This window comes from Balearica regulorum, chromosome 13, assembly GCF_011004875.1.
Source record: "Balearica regulorum gibbericeps isolate bBalReg1 chromosome 13, bBalReg1.pri, whole genome shotgun sequence".
Taxonomy (NCBI): Eukaryota; Metazoa; Chordata; class Aves; order Gruiformes; family Gruidae; genus Balearica; species Balearica regulorum.
In genome coordinates this window covers 19233691-19250385 of record NC_046196.1, presented here as the reverse complement: position 1 = coordinate 19250385, position 16695 = coordinate 19233691, and the positions used below count along the sequence as shown (strand labels likewise).

The window sequence follows — 16695 nt, the reverse complement described above, 5'->3', positions numbered from 1 at the left end:
CCACTTAAGCAGCCACGTCTTTCAGATGTGTGTTGATAAGTTGTGTATTTCTGTTAAACTAAACTGTAGATAAATAGCTGTGGTCCTGATTATCCATACGTGGTCCTCACCTTCTATGCAATACACAAGTGAGATCACACAAACAATTCAGTATTTTTTCCCTTAAGTTCAGTGTGACTGGCAGAATAATTGGGAGCTTCTCAGGGTAGGGACCAACCCTGAGCAGTGCGTGCCTGGCAGTGGCTAGCACGTGGTGAAACCTGCCATAAAAACAGTCATTCAAATGAAAAAGAGTCACAAGAGGTTATATCTTCAGCAACTGTCTAAAATCCTGTATCAGCTCTGTTCCTAACTGGAGACTAACAAACGTGGCCACACAACAGACTGCTGGCTAACTAGAGGTTTTGGATTTGCTGTTTGGGTCCAGACTGAATTTGAGAAAACCTGTAGCTCGAGCTGTTGCCTTAGCTTGGACTGTTGCACAGATAGGTTCAGTCATGCTGTTTAGATTATGTACAGCTTTAGTTTATTGATTTTATGTCCTCATTGAGGAGTAAATAAATGGGTTATGATAAAGATGTTAGTTTGGGTACTTCTGTAACGATAATAACCTATCATTATCTAATTATTTTCATTCACGGGTTCTAAACAGCTTGACTAAACTATCTGGAGTTGTAGGTTTTATCCAGTAAAGCGAATCTTGCGGTTCTCTTGGAGAGGGATTTCAGGAATTCCACGCTCAAGTCTGAGTTTGCAATATTTTATGCGTAGCTCTAAAAGAAAAGCTACAGCCATGTCAAATGGCACGTGCTCCCAAACTGATGTGTTGGCCACCCAAACTGGTGCTTAGCGTGGCACGGAGCTGAGAGATGCCCTTGCCAATGATGCTGTTAGACAGGAAAGTTGCAAATTACTGATCTTTCTTGTAAAACAGTCTGTAGCAGAGGAAGACGCATCCTTCAAGTATTGTATCAAAAATATTAACTACAAATCCAAGGCAGGAAAACATCCTAAATAGGAAAAGGTGTATTTGCCAAAAATGTATCAGAAACATCAGGGAGAATTATTGCTAACTGAGGATTACAAGCAGCCTGACAAAATGACTGCACATTTAAGTTCTTGTGCTAGGAAGTATTCCTGAGGGAAACCTTACTTTATGCATCTAATTAATTGACTGAAGTTCACCCAGGAGACTGAGGATAAGACCACTACATCAGCATAATAGAGCAAAGGATATTTGATGACTGCAGTTGATCAAGCCTGGATTTCACCACCGTTCTCATTAAGTCCAGGCGTACCTTATCTACCCTGCATAGGAAATGGTTCAGAGCTTACTCAGAAAAAGGATTTAATCAAGATGTTACACCATTTCCTTCGGAAGGGCCTCCATCCACTGACTAAGCACAGGCTATGCCTAGTTTTTGTGATTTTTATAACTTCTGATGTGGGGTTTCTCCAGTGGAGACTGGCACTGGCAAATAATGGACACAGAATGGTTTCACCTTTGCTACAACTAAGCTTCTGTCTACTCATAGTTAATGGGGCCTGGCGGAAATTGTGTGAAATGCATTAAGAATATAAACAGGCCAGATTGGAGAATATGTACTTATCCCAATTTTCATTTTAATGGAGTTTGATAGATTTTTTTTTATGCTTCTGTTTGCATCTCCCGATGAGTAACCATGATATAACATAGACTATAGATCAGAACTGAAGTTTACTGAAGAAGCAGGATGCAGCTCTTGCCCTTTTAGGTTTGGGAGTAAGATATACAACCAAAAATATAAAATGAGGCATGGTAAAGAATTTTACTTGCTAGGATTCTAAATAAAAAGCTAACCCCTCTCAGTTTTTCCTAAAATGGACATTTTACTGAAGATGAGAAATGAACATAACCAGCTGTTCTATGAGAAGAGAATCTTGAAGAATATGTAGTGTCTATGTAAACCACATCTTGGCCTAGGCTGCAAAATTCAGTTTCCCCAGAGTCAGCAGGGAGCTGTGGTGATCTGGAATTTTGATCCAGCCCATTAATGAAACAGGGTCCAGCTGCAACATAGCAATTTGTGTTCTGACGCTGAGTGTTGGGGCTGTTCAGATGGAGGGTGTGAGGGAAAGGCAGCCAGTTAGCATTACCCAAGAATACTACAGCAAAGACAAAGAAGAACTGCAGTGTTAAACCAGCTTGTAATTTTCCTCTGAGTACACATAATAAATAGGTTGTTTGAAAGAAATAGAGATGAGGGGAGATCTGGATTGCTGTTGTGGAATAAAAGCCTGCCTGTGTCTAAGAAAATAGATTATTTAAGAGTGGTTAAATTACTGTTAGGCATGTGGGACCCCACTCTCCTCTCTCACATGCACTGCTTCCCCCCCACCTCCTCCCCCATCCCCTGGCTGCTGCGCTGCTAAGGCAAAACCTTGGGTGAATTTGTTTTGTTAAGGGCTGAGGAGTGCCCTTTTTGGGTCAGTTTGTCTGCTTTTCCTAAACTTTCCACCACAGCTCCCATCTGGAAATTCTCTCTCTACCCTCCCCCAGACCTTCTTTAACCTGGCAAGCTTTCCCAAGATGCACACCAACTCCTAAAGTGACCAACTTTCAAACCTCTGTGTTCAAAAATAAGAATAATTTATCTCAATCTTCCTTAAAATGGACTTACTGCTGAAGAAATGTCTATAATTTATATGCTAAAATAAGGATAATCCATCTCAATCTCCCCTTAAATGATCTTCCCCATAATGTCATTTTTATGAAGGTCCACAGGGCTAAAATAAGTTTAGAATAAAATGCTCTAGAGTTATAGCTCTAATTTGCTAATGTCACAGAAATCCAAACTCCTTTTTTTGTTCCAGACTGAACTTGGAAAAAAATATTTCTTTAAACCTCTGATGAGATTTTTTTTTTTTCAGTCAAAACTAGTCACAATGGCTTCTGAAACTCGAGCCAGCTTTGGATTGTAATTGTCCCTTAAAGCTGTGTTTCTGCAATGCACGGTAAACAATCTGGAAAACGAACTTCTGAAAGCTGTGATACATGGATTAAGTGAGTCTCGACACCCCTCACTTCTACTTGATTTAAGCAAAAAAGTTAGATGTCTCTTATTTGCCCTTCTCCCCTCTTATCCTTGCAATCTTTTAATTATAGTCGCGATGATTTAATGAAATTATTTTGTATGTTCAGACTTAAGGAAAAAACCCACAACCTTTCTTTGCTGGCTTTAAAAATTTTAGGAGAGGAAACATTACTTGGCTCTAGTTTTAACTTTTGAAAGCTGATACCTTTGCTAGCTAGCTAGCACTTCCAGAGACTCTAGGGAGAGAATGCTACAGTCATTCCTTAGCCTCAGCTGAAACAAGAAAGAAACATCTGCTTATGAAACAACAATATAAATCTGAAGCAAAGATGAAACCAACACTTACCACTGCTAGTTCTTTGTCTGTTTTGGGAGTGCTGTCTCCAGGAAACTTAATGATTGGTGACGGTGCAGCTAAAGTTTTGTTAAAAAGATATACTTGGATTAATAGTACTTTAAAAACAAAGCCACAAACAATGTGAGTCTTCATTCTGCCTAAACTTGTGCTCTCCTCTTTGGAAAAAGATTTTCCCCAACTGCCTGTCAGTTCCTTTAGCTGCACAGTGCACCAGTTGCTTATCTGCACATCTTAACTCTCTGCACCGTTTTCTCTTTTGCTTGCTCTAGCAATTCCTTTGTATGTTTAAAACATCCAGATGCGCAGTCTCAAGCTACCACAAGAGGAAGTCTGAAAACTAGTGGAAACATGAGAAAAGGGCAGTTACCAGATGTGATTGCTGTGATTTTAAGGTAGCAACAGGCAGATACTTATTACTGCTGAAAGAGGCCACGTTTTCTCCTCATTTGCATATATGAAAGCATGTAGTTATGCCAGAGAGCAGAAAAAAGCAAAATCTGACTTAATCTTGAAGATGAAGTGTCCCACGTCTATTTGAAATAAAAAAATAAATAAATTCCTAAACATGTGGTTACATTCCTACAGAGTGCCTTACAGTAAACATTTTGATTACGGATTTTGAGGCAGACCCCGCACGGGCCAGTCCAGCCGAGTGAGGCTTCTTGTCCCTCTCCTGCTTAGGCTGCACAAACTGTAGGTCTGTGTACGCAGGGCTCACCCGCACTTGGCGTGAGCATCGCTCCCTCCCTGGCTGTGCAGAACGTGCAGCGCTCTGAATAAGATTCTTGTGGCTCTTTTGGGTTTCGAACCAGCTTGAGGCTTTGCCACCTTAATCTATGGGCTAAGAGATCATCAGGCAGATTCAGCAATAGAAATTATCCTCAATAATTGATGTCAAGGGAATTGTACAAAATTCAGGGTTTGCTTATGATAGGGGTTTGGTCTGCTGGTGCAGCTGCCTTAGTCTGAAGTTCTGGTGTAAACACGGCCATTGTTATGGACAGTCTTTTTATTCTGTTATGGTATTGCCAGCTTTGAGATGTTATTACTAGCAGAATAATTTTTTTTAGCTGAATATCCCTAATCTAGGGGCTTGGCTCATGACTTTTTAAGACGGTAGGCTGGTAATTCTGCATGAATGCAAACTGTGTTCTGGCCAGCCAAGTGTCACAGAACAGTTTGTATTAAACCTAAGTCCAGCCATCATGGTTCCTCTGAGCTATATGTCAGCATAAACGTTGTCATGGCTTTCCACTGAATGTTAAATGAAAGTTTTCCAGATATGACTCTTGTTACCAAATAAGGCTGTTAATGAAAAGGAAATACTTTGCTGGTGTTTGGTACTTATTCATAATATTTTGGTATTTGATTGTAAATAGTTAATATTGACAGTTCTTTGATTTATGCTAACATCAAGCTATTTTGCTAACTGCACCCCATCATCCATGAACTCAGTAGTCATGGGGGTTCAGAGAGAAAGCATTAGCAAGAGCTTTGGCTGCCCGTACAGTTCCATTGACAACCCAACACGGCAGCTGTATGCACGGCCGCTGGGTGAATCGGCCATGGGAAGCAGCACTTAATGTTCAAGAGAGAAAGAGGAGTTACGGGAACTTCGTACATGAATGGAGCTTTCTTTGTAAGCAAGTAGCTTTGTATTTATGCCCTCTCATCCTTTCGTGTCTGATTTCAATGGCACTTGAGTTACAGTGAACAACTTTTCCCTAATGGTTCGGCTTTGAAATTACATCTTCTTTTTAGCTTTTCCCCATCAGCAAAAAAACACAGTCATTTCTAATAGTTGCCTTAATACATGGCAGTTCTGAAAATATGTTCCAGTTTTTTTCCACAGCCCTGCACTTAGTTGTGGGGAATGACTCTCCTGCTTTGTTTGTGATAACAGCTCATATTTGTGTCTGGCCACGTGAAACTGTAAGAGAATAAAAGCTAAAAAGCCTTTACGAGATGTGCCAAGTTACTCTTAACTTATCCTTCATTAAGCAAGTAAAAATATTATGTGTTGTGTTGCAAGATCCTGCAGTTATCGCTGTGCTCTGCAGTAGGTCAAGGGCTACTGTAAATCTTAAAGCATAAGAACCATGTCATTTTCATAAGAATTTTAATGTAATTTATGATGGCTTAGTAGTTTTCATTTAGAAGGGTACTGCAGTGAAGCCATTTAAAGCCAAATGTGTCCTGGCACATTCCTGTTGCACTCATAAGCCTCGTTGAAATCTAATGAATACTTAGTTCTCAGTGTGTCCTGTCGTGGTTTAACCCCAGCTGGCAAATAAGCCCCACACAGCCGCTCGCTCACGCCCCCACGGTGGCATGGGAGAGAGAATCAGAAGAGTTAAAGTGAGAGAAATCATGAGTTGAGATAAAGGCAGTTTAACAGGTAAAGTAAAAGCCATGCACAAGCAAAGCAAAACCAGGAATTCATTCTCCACTTCCCATGGCAGGCAGGTGTTCAGCCATCCCCAGGAGAGCAGGGCTACATCACACGTAACGGCAACTTTGCAAGATGCCATCACTCCGAACATCCCCCCTTCCTTCTTCTTCCGCCAACTTTATATACTGAGCATGACGTCGTATGGTCTGGAATATCCCTTTGGTCAGTTGGGGTCAGCTGTCCCGGCTGTGTTCCCTCCCAACTCCTTGTGCACCCCCAGCTACTCGCTGGTGGGGTGGGGTGAGAAGCAGAAAAGGCCTTGGCTCTGTGTAAGCACTGCTCAGCAGTAACAAAAACATCCCTGTGTTATCAACACTGTTTTCAGCACAAATCCAAACCATGGCCTCATACTAGCTACTATGAAGAAAATTAGCTCTATCCCAGCCAAAACCAGCACAGTCCTAATGAATGTTCAATCAGAAATGGATGAGGAAACTTTTGAATGGGCTGTGAAGTCTGTGCAGTTTGAAAATCTCACTGTATTTTGTTTCTTACCTTTGCTGGCAGTGCAAGTAGGTGGAGGTCACCTTCTAAATACATTTCTTCAAGAAAATCGCCAAAGTAACAGAAACCATACAGACCTACAGTGAAGCGTAGTTTGTACTCTGATTGCAGTTTTGCTGGTAAACTGCTTTGCTGGTACTTCTTCAGCTAGTGAGCAGTTAAGCAAGTTATGTTCAATTAGGAAAGACAATACATAATGCAAAATTGGATTTATGGGTACTGGGTTGAACCCATATATTGAGTTTCTGACCATTCAGTGAAAGACATTCTCTTCCATCAGCACATAAGATCAGTAGCAGTTTATGAGATCCTAGCTGAGGTGCCCTCTTTCAGATAAGCAAAGCAAAGCAAACACTGGTGACACTTCTTTGTGAGAGTAAAAGTCTTATCGTGTTACAACTAAATTTGGGGTAAAATGTTTCTTATCTCCTTCCATTTCTCTTTAAGGTCTATGAGATCATCCTTTTCTCAGTGTGCTACAGAGGTGCTGCTTTTTCAGACTAGGAATGCAGTGGTGCTAACTCCTGAAAGTAGGGAAATTATGCTCCTGGTAGGTCTCTGCTTTGAGCTAGAGGTTGGGCTAGATGACTTCCCAAGGTCTGTTGCAGCCTGAATTGCTCCATGGTCCTACCACTCTTGCTGAATTTGAACAAATGTGCTATGATGTGTTTTCTGTTCTCAGACTAGACAAGCTTAAAATCAGGGAGACAGACTGAAACATTTGAACTGATATATTTTGACATTGACAGATTGACGGTTTAGCTGCTATTAATATTTAGTGCATAAACATTCCTTGACACTCCATGCTCTGAAGAGATTACCTCTAACTTTAATTAGTGACTTCTGAATAGATTCCTGGAAGTTAAAAATTTTGGAAAGAAGCAATACAAAACAAAGAGAAAGAAGAAAATTCCCCCTAATAAAGGAACATAAGGCCATGTGCTAACTTTATGGGAGAGCTGAAAGAGTACCCTAGATCTCCTTTCTCTTACCTTAATACTCACTCTACAAGATACTTTGTCTATGTACATAGATGCTGCCTCTGGATTAGCTACAGAAAATGAACACAGTTATAACTACAACTACAACCTTTATGTATTTGTGGAAAAATATTCATTTCAATGTTGCATATAACTTCCATATTAGGTAAGATATTTACTGGATATATACATTAATTTATCTCTCCTGAGCTATAAAAAGCTCCTCTCTAATTATCGTGTTTATTTCAGGTTAGAACCACTCCATATTGAAAATTTTAAACCATCTGCTTTGTGAGTAAGATGCCAGATTTGATTTTTAAATGCCTACTTTCATGCATTAATAGGAACTGTATTGCAGAAACCACACGGTCTGAGATGGCAAATGCTTCTTTTGAGGACATACTTCAGTAATAACAGTAAAAAGGGAATCATGATGTCTGGTGAGCTGTAAGCCACATATCTCCGTAGATCTGACTATGATAAGAGACACATGAGCATGTATTAACATGCTGTTTTTATCAAAGGATTTTTCTGTTTTCAGAAAATTATCTTTGAAATGATTCAGGAGCGCTCAGCAGTTTCAGGATTAGACTTCAGCTGGAGTCCTGGGTAATTTACTGACAGAGTAGTCATCTGTCCGGAAATGCACCGTAGCGACTCTTACTGTCACTAATTCTAAAATTTTATCAAAAGCTGATGATTTCCTGGTGGTTCCAGAGGAATAAGTTAGGCAGAGTGTCAGTGAGCACAGTCCATGGGAGAATGATGGATTTATTCTTAGTGGAGTTTCACGTTTTAAATTGAAACCTGTTGCTAGGCTGAAGAAATAAATAATCATCAGGACAATTAAGATCTCAAGAAAGCAGCTGATCATCTGATTACAGAGTCAGCTGGCTATAACTGGGTGCAGTGGGATGTGTGTTTCCGAGTAAACTATTGCGGTATGTATATATAACCTCTTGTATTTGTTACTTCTTCCGGATTCTGTGCTGTCAGTGAATAGCTTCAAGTATAGGAAGCAAAACAACAATTTGATGAATGTAGATGGACTTGCATTGATTTTAGCAGGGTTCTTCAGAAAGAAATAAGAGATTAAAATTGTCTGGAAGAGCCACTGTGGTGTTCTCAGAGTGTTTCATTCAGAACTTCTAAGTGACTGGAAAACCTGAAGCTCAGGTGATGGAGAAGTTTGCCTGGGCTTCAGGAAAGGTGCCCATGGGACTGTCCCAGGTCCAGTTTATCCAGGCCTTTGGCTCCTTCTCAGTTTGCCAGGGATGCCTTCTGACTCATTTTCTTTTGCATAGATGCTGTTCTGTAATTTCTCCTGGATCATCATTCCAGTGCCACCTTTCTTCCTGTCTGAGGAACAGGAGTTTATAAGGACCAGGAAACCAAGGAGCTTACGGAAGAAAGCATGGGACTGGACTAAGCTAAAGGAGGGATCGTGGTGCATCTTCCCACATGTCTGACTCGTAGGGAATGGCAGTAGAAAGTAGCAAGGCTACCAGCGTGGTGCCAGGCTGAAGCCCCACTGAACCTGAGGTGCATATGTATCATTTATCTACACGCTGGTCTTTCTTAGTGGTATCTCTGCTGAAGATGAACACCTATGCAAGTAATAGTATTAATATACTAAGGGACTACATTCTTCCTGGTGTTTGGTGCTGGTGAGACACTAAGCTCCAACTACCTGCCAGTCAGTGCCTATAACAGAAATAGTGGGTGACTGCTGCAGTTGACAGATGGAGACATGTGTCCCTGCAGAAACAGAGAAAGGCATAATATTAGCAGTTTATCTGTTTTAGTAAAGTTGTCTCCAGGAAGCAATGATTAGTCGCAGCAGTCCCCATTTGAGTTTAAAAGGATTAATAACTTCAGTGAGAACTCATTTATATTGCAGACAAGTGAGCTCATCTAAGACAAATATGTTGAAGGGTTGATCCTAACAGAATGTAAGCTTTAAACATCCACATCATTTATTATCTGGATATGTTCTCTGCCTGCTCAGCGGCTGGCTCAGACTCTAGTGATCTAATTCACCATATCTGACCACCACATGAGGGAGTCTTTAAACTGTTGGAAATCGGTGTGCATATGTGCGTGCATGGAAGGGTGAGAGCGGGACAATGTACAAAGGGTCAACAGTTGGTACCAGATGTGATTTTCTGCATTTAAGGTAGCAATTATATTTTTACTTTTGTTTTTCCTCATCCCTTCTGTTTCGGAAAGTTAAGTCCTAAAGATGTGAAGTTCTGTTGACACATGGATTTCATTTGTTAGCTCGCTACTAAATTAGAAATGAATTTTAAGTAAATCTGTTACTCTCGACAAAGCATTTTCCATTGCATTTGTTCATTATGCTTCTGCCTGATCCAGAAATTCCTGCTTGTGTCCTCAGCTGGTGTTAATTGGCATCGCAAAGCTTCTGTTGGGTGAATTAGTTCTGCGGAAATACGCTGAACTACTTTGGGGAAACCCTAGGCCAAGTTTACATGTGTCACCCAGACAAACTTCTTTGTGCCTTCTTAACACTGCCAGATAGTCTAGAGAAGGTTTAAACTGCAGACTCCTTTGATAAATTTATCTCTTGTTCCTACACATTTTCCCACTGTGATTCTTACCTGTTTTCACTATTTGGATTTCAAGTATCTGGTAGGATAAAGTGACATCTGGTGAGTTCTTGTAACTTGAATTTGGGGCATTCTAATTACTCATTGCTGTTGACCATCCTGCTAGCTAGTTAGTTCAGAAATCGTAAAGCCTTTGAGAATTTGGTTAAAAAGTAATTTCAAACACTTCTGTTTGAAGTTGGTCATTGCCTGCTTGTCACCACTGAATTTCAGAGAGAAAACAGATATAATAAAAACCCCATGTACTTTAGGTATGCCCACTTAGAGACTGATTATAGTACGTAGCATATGCCTGACCTATTAACTGTTAAGGTCACTAATTGAAATGTGTCTTCAGTGAAAATGATGCCAGTAAAATGGAAAGTATAGTGCTTTCACTAAAAATGACATAGCTTACTAACGCAAGGGATATGAATGGGGAAATATTCCTAAATAGCCATAAATGGAGCACAATATCAGGCAATTCCTTATGGTGAAAATACGAAAATACTCAGAAATAGTTTCTATTCAAGAACAGTTAATTAACAATAGAGATCATAAATTGGACAACTAGTGTGGAATATTGTGAAAGTGTGTATGGATAATGTTTTTCAGAATGAATCAGAAGAACTTTTAGCTTCTAGAGCTGTTGAATTTAAAGGAAACCAGGTTGGCCTATTGGTTGAGATAAGCTGCTTGAGGAAAGAAAAGCTCAAGGGAGGAGCTGGCTGTGGCTTCGGGGGCCTTTTAGCTCCAGCAAGGCTGGCTGCCCACACCACCTCTGGTTTGGAGAGAGAGAGAACAAAGTCCCAACTGCTCCTCAGCAGTGAGGTGAGAAAAAGGTTTTAGTGTCAAGCTTTCAGCTGCAGAGGAGTAAGAGGAAACCTTTATTTTGGAAAATGAGTCAAGCTGATTTTGAGTAATGAGTTTTTAGTTTTGAGTTATCAGTGTTTGCTGAGGACAGCGCATCTGTAAAGGGCACTGAAAACCTGTGTTGTTTCTTTTGTAAACCCAAGCACCCTGCTTAAAACATAAAGAAATGCATCAATTTGTACTATTTCAACAAAAACCATCATGACTTAGTATCTGATTTTTTATTTCTCCTTTTTTCTCCCTTTTCACATATTGATTCTTCCCCTTTTATCAGGCATGCAATTCCACAGTTATTTACAAATGAGGTTATCACGTACCATTAGAGTTTGCCCAGTTGGTTGCAACCTATGGAAAACACCTAGCTATTTTGTGTTCGTTCATATTTCACTTGTGAAGTGCCATCTGGCCAATGCTTTCTCTATTTGAAAATGGATCTTGTGGGTAAAATGTGCAGAACTAATTTGCCTTTAAAAAAAACTCCAGATCACTGGTGGCTGAGCAAAAAAATGAACTATCGATGCTTCTGTACTTGCTTAAGCTTGGTAAACTCAGTGTGATCATAACTAGCGCTGGGGACAGATCCTGCCATCCATATTGATGTTGGCTTGCGTCGAGTTTTGTCAGTGAGCCTGTTGATCTCAGTGAGGCACCTTGCAGTGAAAGATGTGAGTAGGCATGATGGGACGTAGCCCTTAGCTAGTAAGGTAGCCACTGCTACACACATAGTAAGAGCAAGAGCTAAGCTGACGTGATTGTGTGATCAGCTCCTAAGCTGCATAGTGCAGAGATATGGAATTTCTTGCCTTTTGAATTTCAGAGACAGACCCAAAGGAGTACCTCACTGAGTGACCCATTTCTCAAATTCTGGGAGGAGGCACATAACTTACAAACGGTGCCATGCCAAAGCTTGGCTATTCCCCACCGCTGTTCTGTTCATATTCATGGGAGATCTCTTTGCTCTAACAATCGGCAAGTGCAATCCTGAACATGTCAGAATAATAGTTCTGCTTGCTTTGCTGCTGCTGCTCTGCAGCTGCTTGTTGATAGGCACTGTACATCTCACTTGTCATTATAATGTTAGTATTCAGACACTGAGGGTCCTTAATTAATGACTTTGAAGATCTGGTCTTTTATAATTCATGACAGAACTTTAATTAAAATCAAATATATAGCAGTTGAACTGGCAAAGGATTTAAAGTGCACAGTCTTTGATGGAGACAGTGATTTCCTCTGACCACTAGTGCTGTATGCTGAATGCAAATTCCATTTCATTACAGCAGATTCAGAGAACAGAATGGGCTTTTTTTGAAACAGAGGTCCCTGTTGTTACAGACTCTGGAAAAATGGTAAGGCCAAGGGGCCTGCAGTCATTTGATTCCTCCTCCTACTCCCTTTTCTCCTTCTAAAATCCTCATATATTTAAAATGTCTGTATTGGTAGGGGAAAAAAAACCCCAAGGACACAAATTTGTATGATGCTTACATACTCATTTATTATTTTTAGAGATGGGATATTAAAATGCTGTGTGTGGATCAGGTAGTCACTCCAGGACTCTTGTAACAGCAGTAGGAGAATTCGTATTTCACAGAAAGGGAAACTGAGGCAGTGTTTTCACTCAAACAACACAAGGGAAATTCATATATTTTTGAAGAGTTCAGTCTGGCACAGTGATCTATTGCATCTCTTTCTGGCCTATGGTATGATAACTGGACTCAAGCGAATATGTATTGCTGTAGATTAAATCTGCTGTGCAAGGGAATGTGCTTTTCTTATGGTAGTTGAATTTGGTTTGGTTTATTTGGTCTTACTATATACCTTGATTCACCTGAATATCTTATCAAACATGTTTTTTATCTAGGGGTCTTATACTGCTATTCCATTACTGCAGTGACTTCCATGAAGTTCCTTCTTTGTATGGACTTCATAGTCTTCATAGTCTTGCTGGTTACCCTGCCTTCTCAGGGGAAAAATTCAGAGGACATTTGTGGCTTTGATTTTACAACTGTGGGTAGTGTTGTAAGGTTTATCATCTGGTCTGGTCTACTAAGGGATGGATCTTCCTTTCTGTGGGATTAGTTGATTGATTGGTATTGCTAAGTTTCCTCATCCTGTGTATGGAGACCAATCTATGATCTTACCATCAGAAACAAACAAAACCAACCAACAAAAATAACTACCTGCTACATATCCAAAAGCTACTAAATTAAACAAAATTTACAATTTAATAGAATGAAGGGAAATTGGTCAATAAGTCACATCAAGATCTTTCAAAAAAATTGCCTTGAGAGGGAGATGAATGATGGAAAAAATTGCATTTGAATAAATTAGTCACTGCAAGCTGGCAAAACCTCAGAAATGTCTTATTTACTAGCTATAGAAATGGTTTTACAGTAGGAAAATATGATTCACAATTTTTCAGCAGTTGCTGAAAAAATGTGTTTGATAAATTTTGAACATCATTCAACCATCTGCAGTTACCATTTTTACCTTTACAGTGGCAATAATTTCTTAGTTATAAATATAAAAATATAAATGTACCTTACAAATATAAAATAACTTCCCTGGAATGGAGACATTACTCAATTTCTTCAATGGTTGCTCCTGGTAATGTTGCAAAAAGTTTGTTGGGTTTATATTACTAACTTTTCACGCAGTAATTCAACCAACTGCTAAAACCTACAGTGTTTAAACTGTTAAAATTGAATTCCTGGGCACAGTCATGGGGGACTTTTATCTGGAGTTTTTTGTTTTGTTTTTATTGTCAATTTGCTACAGTAAACTGTTACTAATATTTGATAATTTAAGGCTGTTTGGCTGGCAGATATATTTGTATATGAGTCTTAATGGCTCTGGGCTGTTACTGCATGCCCAGCCATTGATAGGGCAGCCGGGGCTGGGCTTGGGTTGTTTTCAGAATGTTAAACCAAAGTAACTGTCACCTAATTGCAGACTCTCCTCTGGTTGAGCAGTATTTTATGGCATCATACTAGAAAAATTTGGATTATTTTCAAGCTCAGATGTGCAGAAGTATGTTCAGTGTCTATAGCAAGATTGTTCCTACAGTTACACTGCACGTGAGGCAGGAGCTGTTCGAGCAGGCTGTTAAGTACATCAGGCTCCCGGCTTTTATTTAGTGACTTCCTTTCTTGTATAATTAGGTATCAAGGTCAGCTTCTTCCCCTTTAACAAGACGAACTAGGTCATTGGTCCATCACGGAGATCTCAGGAACAGAATCACAACCTCAAAGATGCCAAAAAGGAGAAAGATCTAAGGGCACCATGGGAATCTCAAAGGGGAGAAGTGAGGAAAGCCTACCAGCCCGCAGTGGTGAGGCGGGAGGTATTGAGTTCAAAGGAAAACCTCCATTAGAGGGAAAACCTGAACCAGCGGCACCACCTGCCTGTCCTTTAGCGGTCTGTGTTCGTTGTTAATGGGAATGACTGAATAAAGGCAGCATTTTAATGGCCAGTGAGAATGTTTCTATAAAGGGATTAAATTCCAACTTTTTGTCTTTCAACATTTTTATTACACTTCCTATGCTTTTTATGAGCCGTTAATTTCTTTCATACTTGACCATTATTAATACAGGGCAAATAAATGGCTAAACTACTTCCAGAGGCAACTTGATGGGCCGTACAGTATGTCCACATTTTCCTGTCAAGAAGACTGATTCTAGGACCATTGGCACAAGTTTTATACTGTTTTTTGTTCCTGATTTTAAGATGATATTAAATAATATTACTACTGCAGCACACAAAATCCGGATCACGTATTTTTTTTCTCTGTTTCAAAGAATAAAGTGCTTAAGGTTTTACACTGGAATCTAAATAGAGATTTACTTTGGTTTTATTTCTGGATTTCCTTTTCTTCCCTCTGCTGTGATGTAACAGACAAAGATTTGAATTAGGAATTTTGATCATAAGCAAATCAATACATGCATTTTGATGACAGTAAAATAAGCAGTGGGAACTTCTGTGTACAATGATGGATTAAAAGGCATTACTGAAAACATGCTATCTTCTACAGTGCAGCAGCATCTGTACGGTATTACTATTTATTTTTTTTTTTAGTGTTACCATCTGTGATGGAGTCATCTTCCTATTCCAGGAAGTGATATACTTTAAAATGCAGCAAGTCCTCTTGGTTTCAGCTCTTCACATTGAGAGTCTTTGCAACCTCAACAGTCACAGTTAATTATCTTTTTCTGCTTGAACTCCTGAGTAGCTTTGGAAATGGCAGTCCACATGTTACCTGAGATGAGACGTGATGTTTTACCCAGAACACTGGTTACATTCTGGACACTGCTTTACTGAGCTTTAGTCTACTCCTCTGGTGCTTGTGCCTGCCTTCTACAAATCTCTCTCAGGTAGTTTGCAAACGAGAAATCTGTAACCCTAAAAAAACAACTTTCTGTGTTCCCAAGGGGGAGGTAGGACATTTAGGCTTCTTTGGGGAATGACGTAAGTGATTTACCATTTATTTTGGTTTACAGAGATCTCATAAATTAAGACAAGAAGCTTTTCCACACTCTTAGTCCAAGAGCCAATCCCTTTCTGAGCATAGTGACGCTCAGCATTTGCTACTGCCAATTGTGTATAAATAAATCTTCACTATATTTCTAAAAGAACTGACTCAATACCTTTCCTGATGACAGCATTTAGTTTTTGCTTACCTTAGTAATACCTGAGTTTGGGGGAAGGAGGGCTTTTTGGGTGTCCCAGCTATTCAAACGCTTTATTAGGTTTTACATTGTGTGTCCATTGGAGATTTTTACACATTAGCTCTTCCAGTATTCTGCTCCAGACACAACAGGCCCACATTTCCCTCCCAGAATTCACCATTTCAAGGAATATTTGTGTGTATGTTGCTCATTAATTCAATCGTACTCTGACTTACCTGTAGACTGTTCTGTGCTAGGCTCTTTAAGGTTCCCTGATACTGTGTATAGAGCTGGGGCTATGATTGCTCGGCTTGTCATGTCTCAAGATTTCAGTTTTGATACGGTGGGGAGGGGCGTGGGGGGGGAGATCATCCTCAGCCTTCTGGATTTAATTCTGATCAAGGAAACCTATTTATATTGAAGTCAGATGAAATCCTAATAATCTGTAATGTTGCGGATTACAAACTGCAGCCCTCATCACTGTGAGTCTCTGCCCTAATAGAGCGTCTCAGGAAAACCAGTCTAAGTGAACTCTGTATTTCTTTCTGGTTTGTTGCAGATAGCATGAGAACTGATTCGTAGCAGTCGTTTGTTACTAATGTGAATATACATATCTGAATCAATGAAATAGGCGTGGATACAGCTCATTTCACTGCATGTACTTTAGAGGAATTCATGAATTTACACCTCATAAGTTGCACAAAACCCTATACTCTGGATAATTTTTTTGATTGTGTAAGAAGTATAACTACTGCTGATGTGTAAAACAGGAAGACAGCAGAAACAGAGACATTGTTGGTGTATTAGATTCTCATAGTTTTAGGAAATGTGCCACACTTGGTATAACTGCAAAAGAAAACCCGATCCCTGTAAGGATGGTGAAGGGACGAATTTGTCTCTTCCATCAAACTTCTTAGACCTGCAATTAGTGCTGCTTTCCCCTGCAAAGTCAGAGCAAGATGTAACACAGGCTATTGCAGCTCTAGAGGAAGTCAAAACTATGATGGGAAATGTCTATCTTTTTGGGTTTGTTTTTTTTTTTAAACCTGTGAGTACAGATACTACGCCACATCCATTTTGGTGGGATGGCAACCAAGTTATTGATAGTTTCTGCAAGATTTGGAAGAGAACTTTTTTCAAATTACAGGGTTCAACTGCCAATTGCTGCTTATTCTTGCAGAAAC

The 16695-nt window shown here is 39.8% G+C and overlaps 1 protein-coding gene across 1 annotated transcript in view; it reads right to left on the bottom strand.

Moving 5' to 3' along the window:
* The window catches only part of MMP2 (matrix metallopeptidase 2), a 35381-nt gene extending 31604 nt beyond the window's left edge, over positions 1 to 3777 (bottom strand). Inside the window, exon 1 of the mRNA XM_010298904.2 lies at positions 3421 to 3777. Coding sequence (XP_010297206.2) covers positions 3421 to 3564 — 144 coding nt within the window. The 5' untranslated portion in view covers positions 3565 to 3777. The remainder of the gene's footprint in view (positions 1 to 3420) is intronic.
* Positions 3778 to 16695: the final 12918 nt, after the last annotated feature.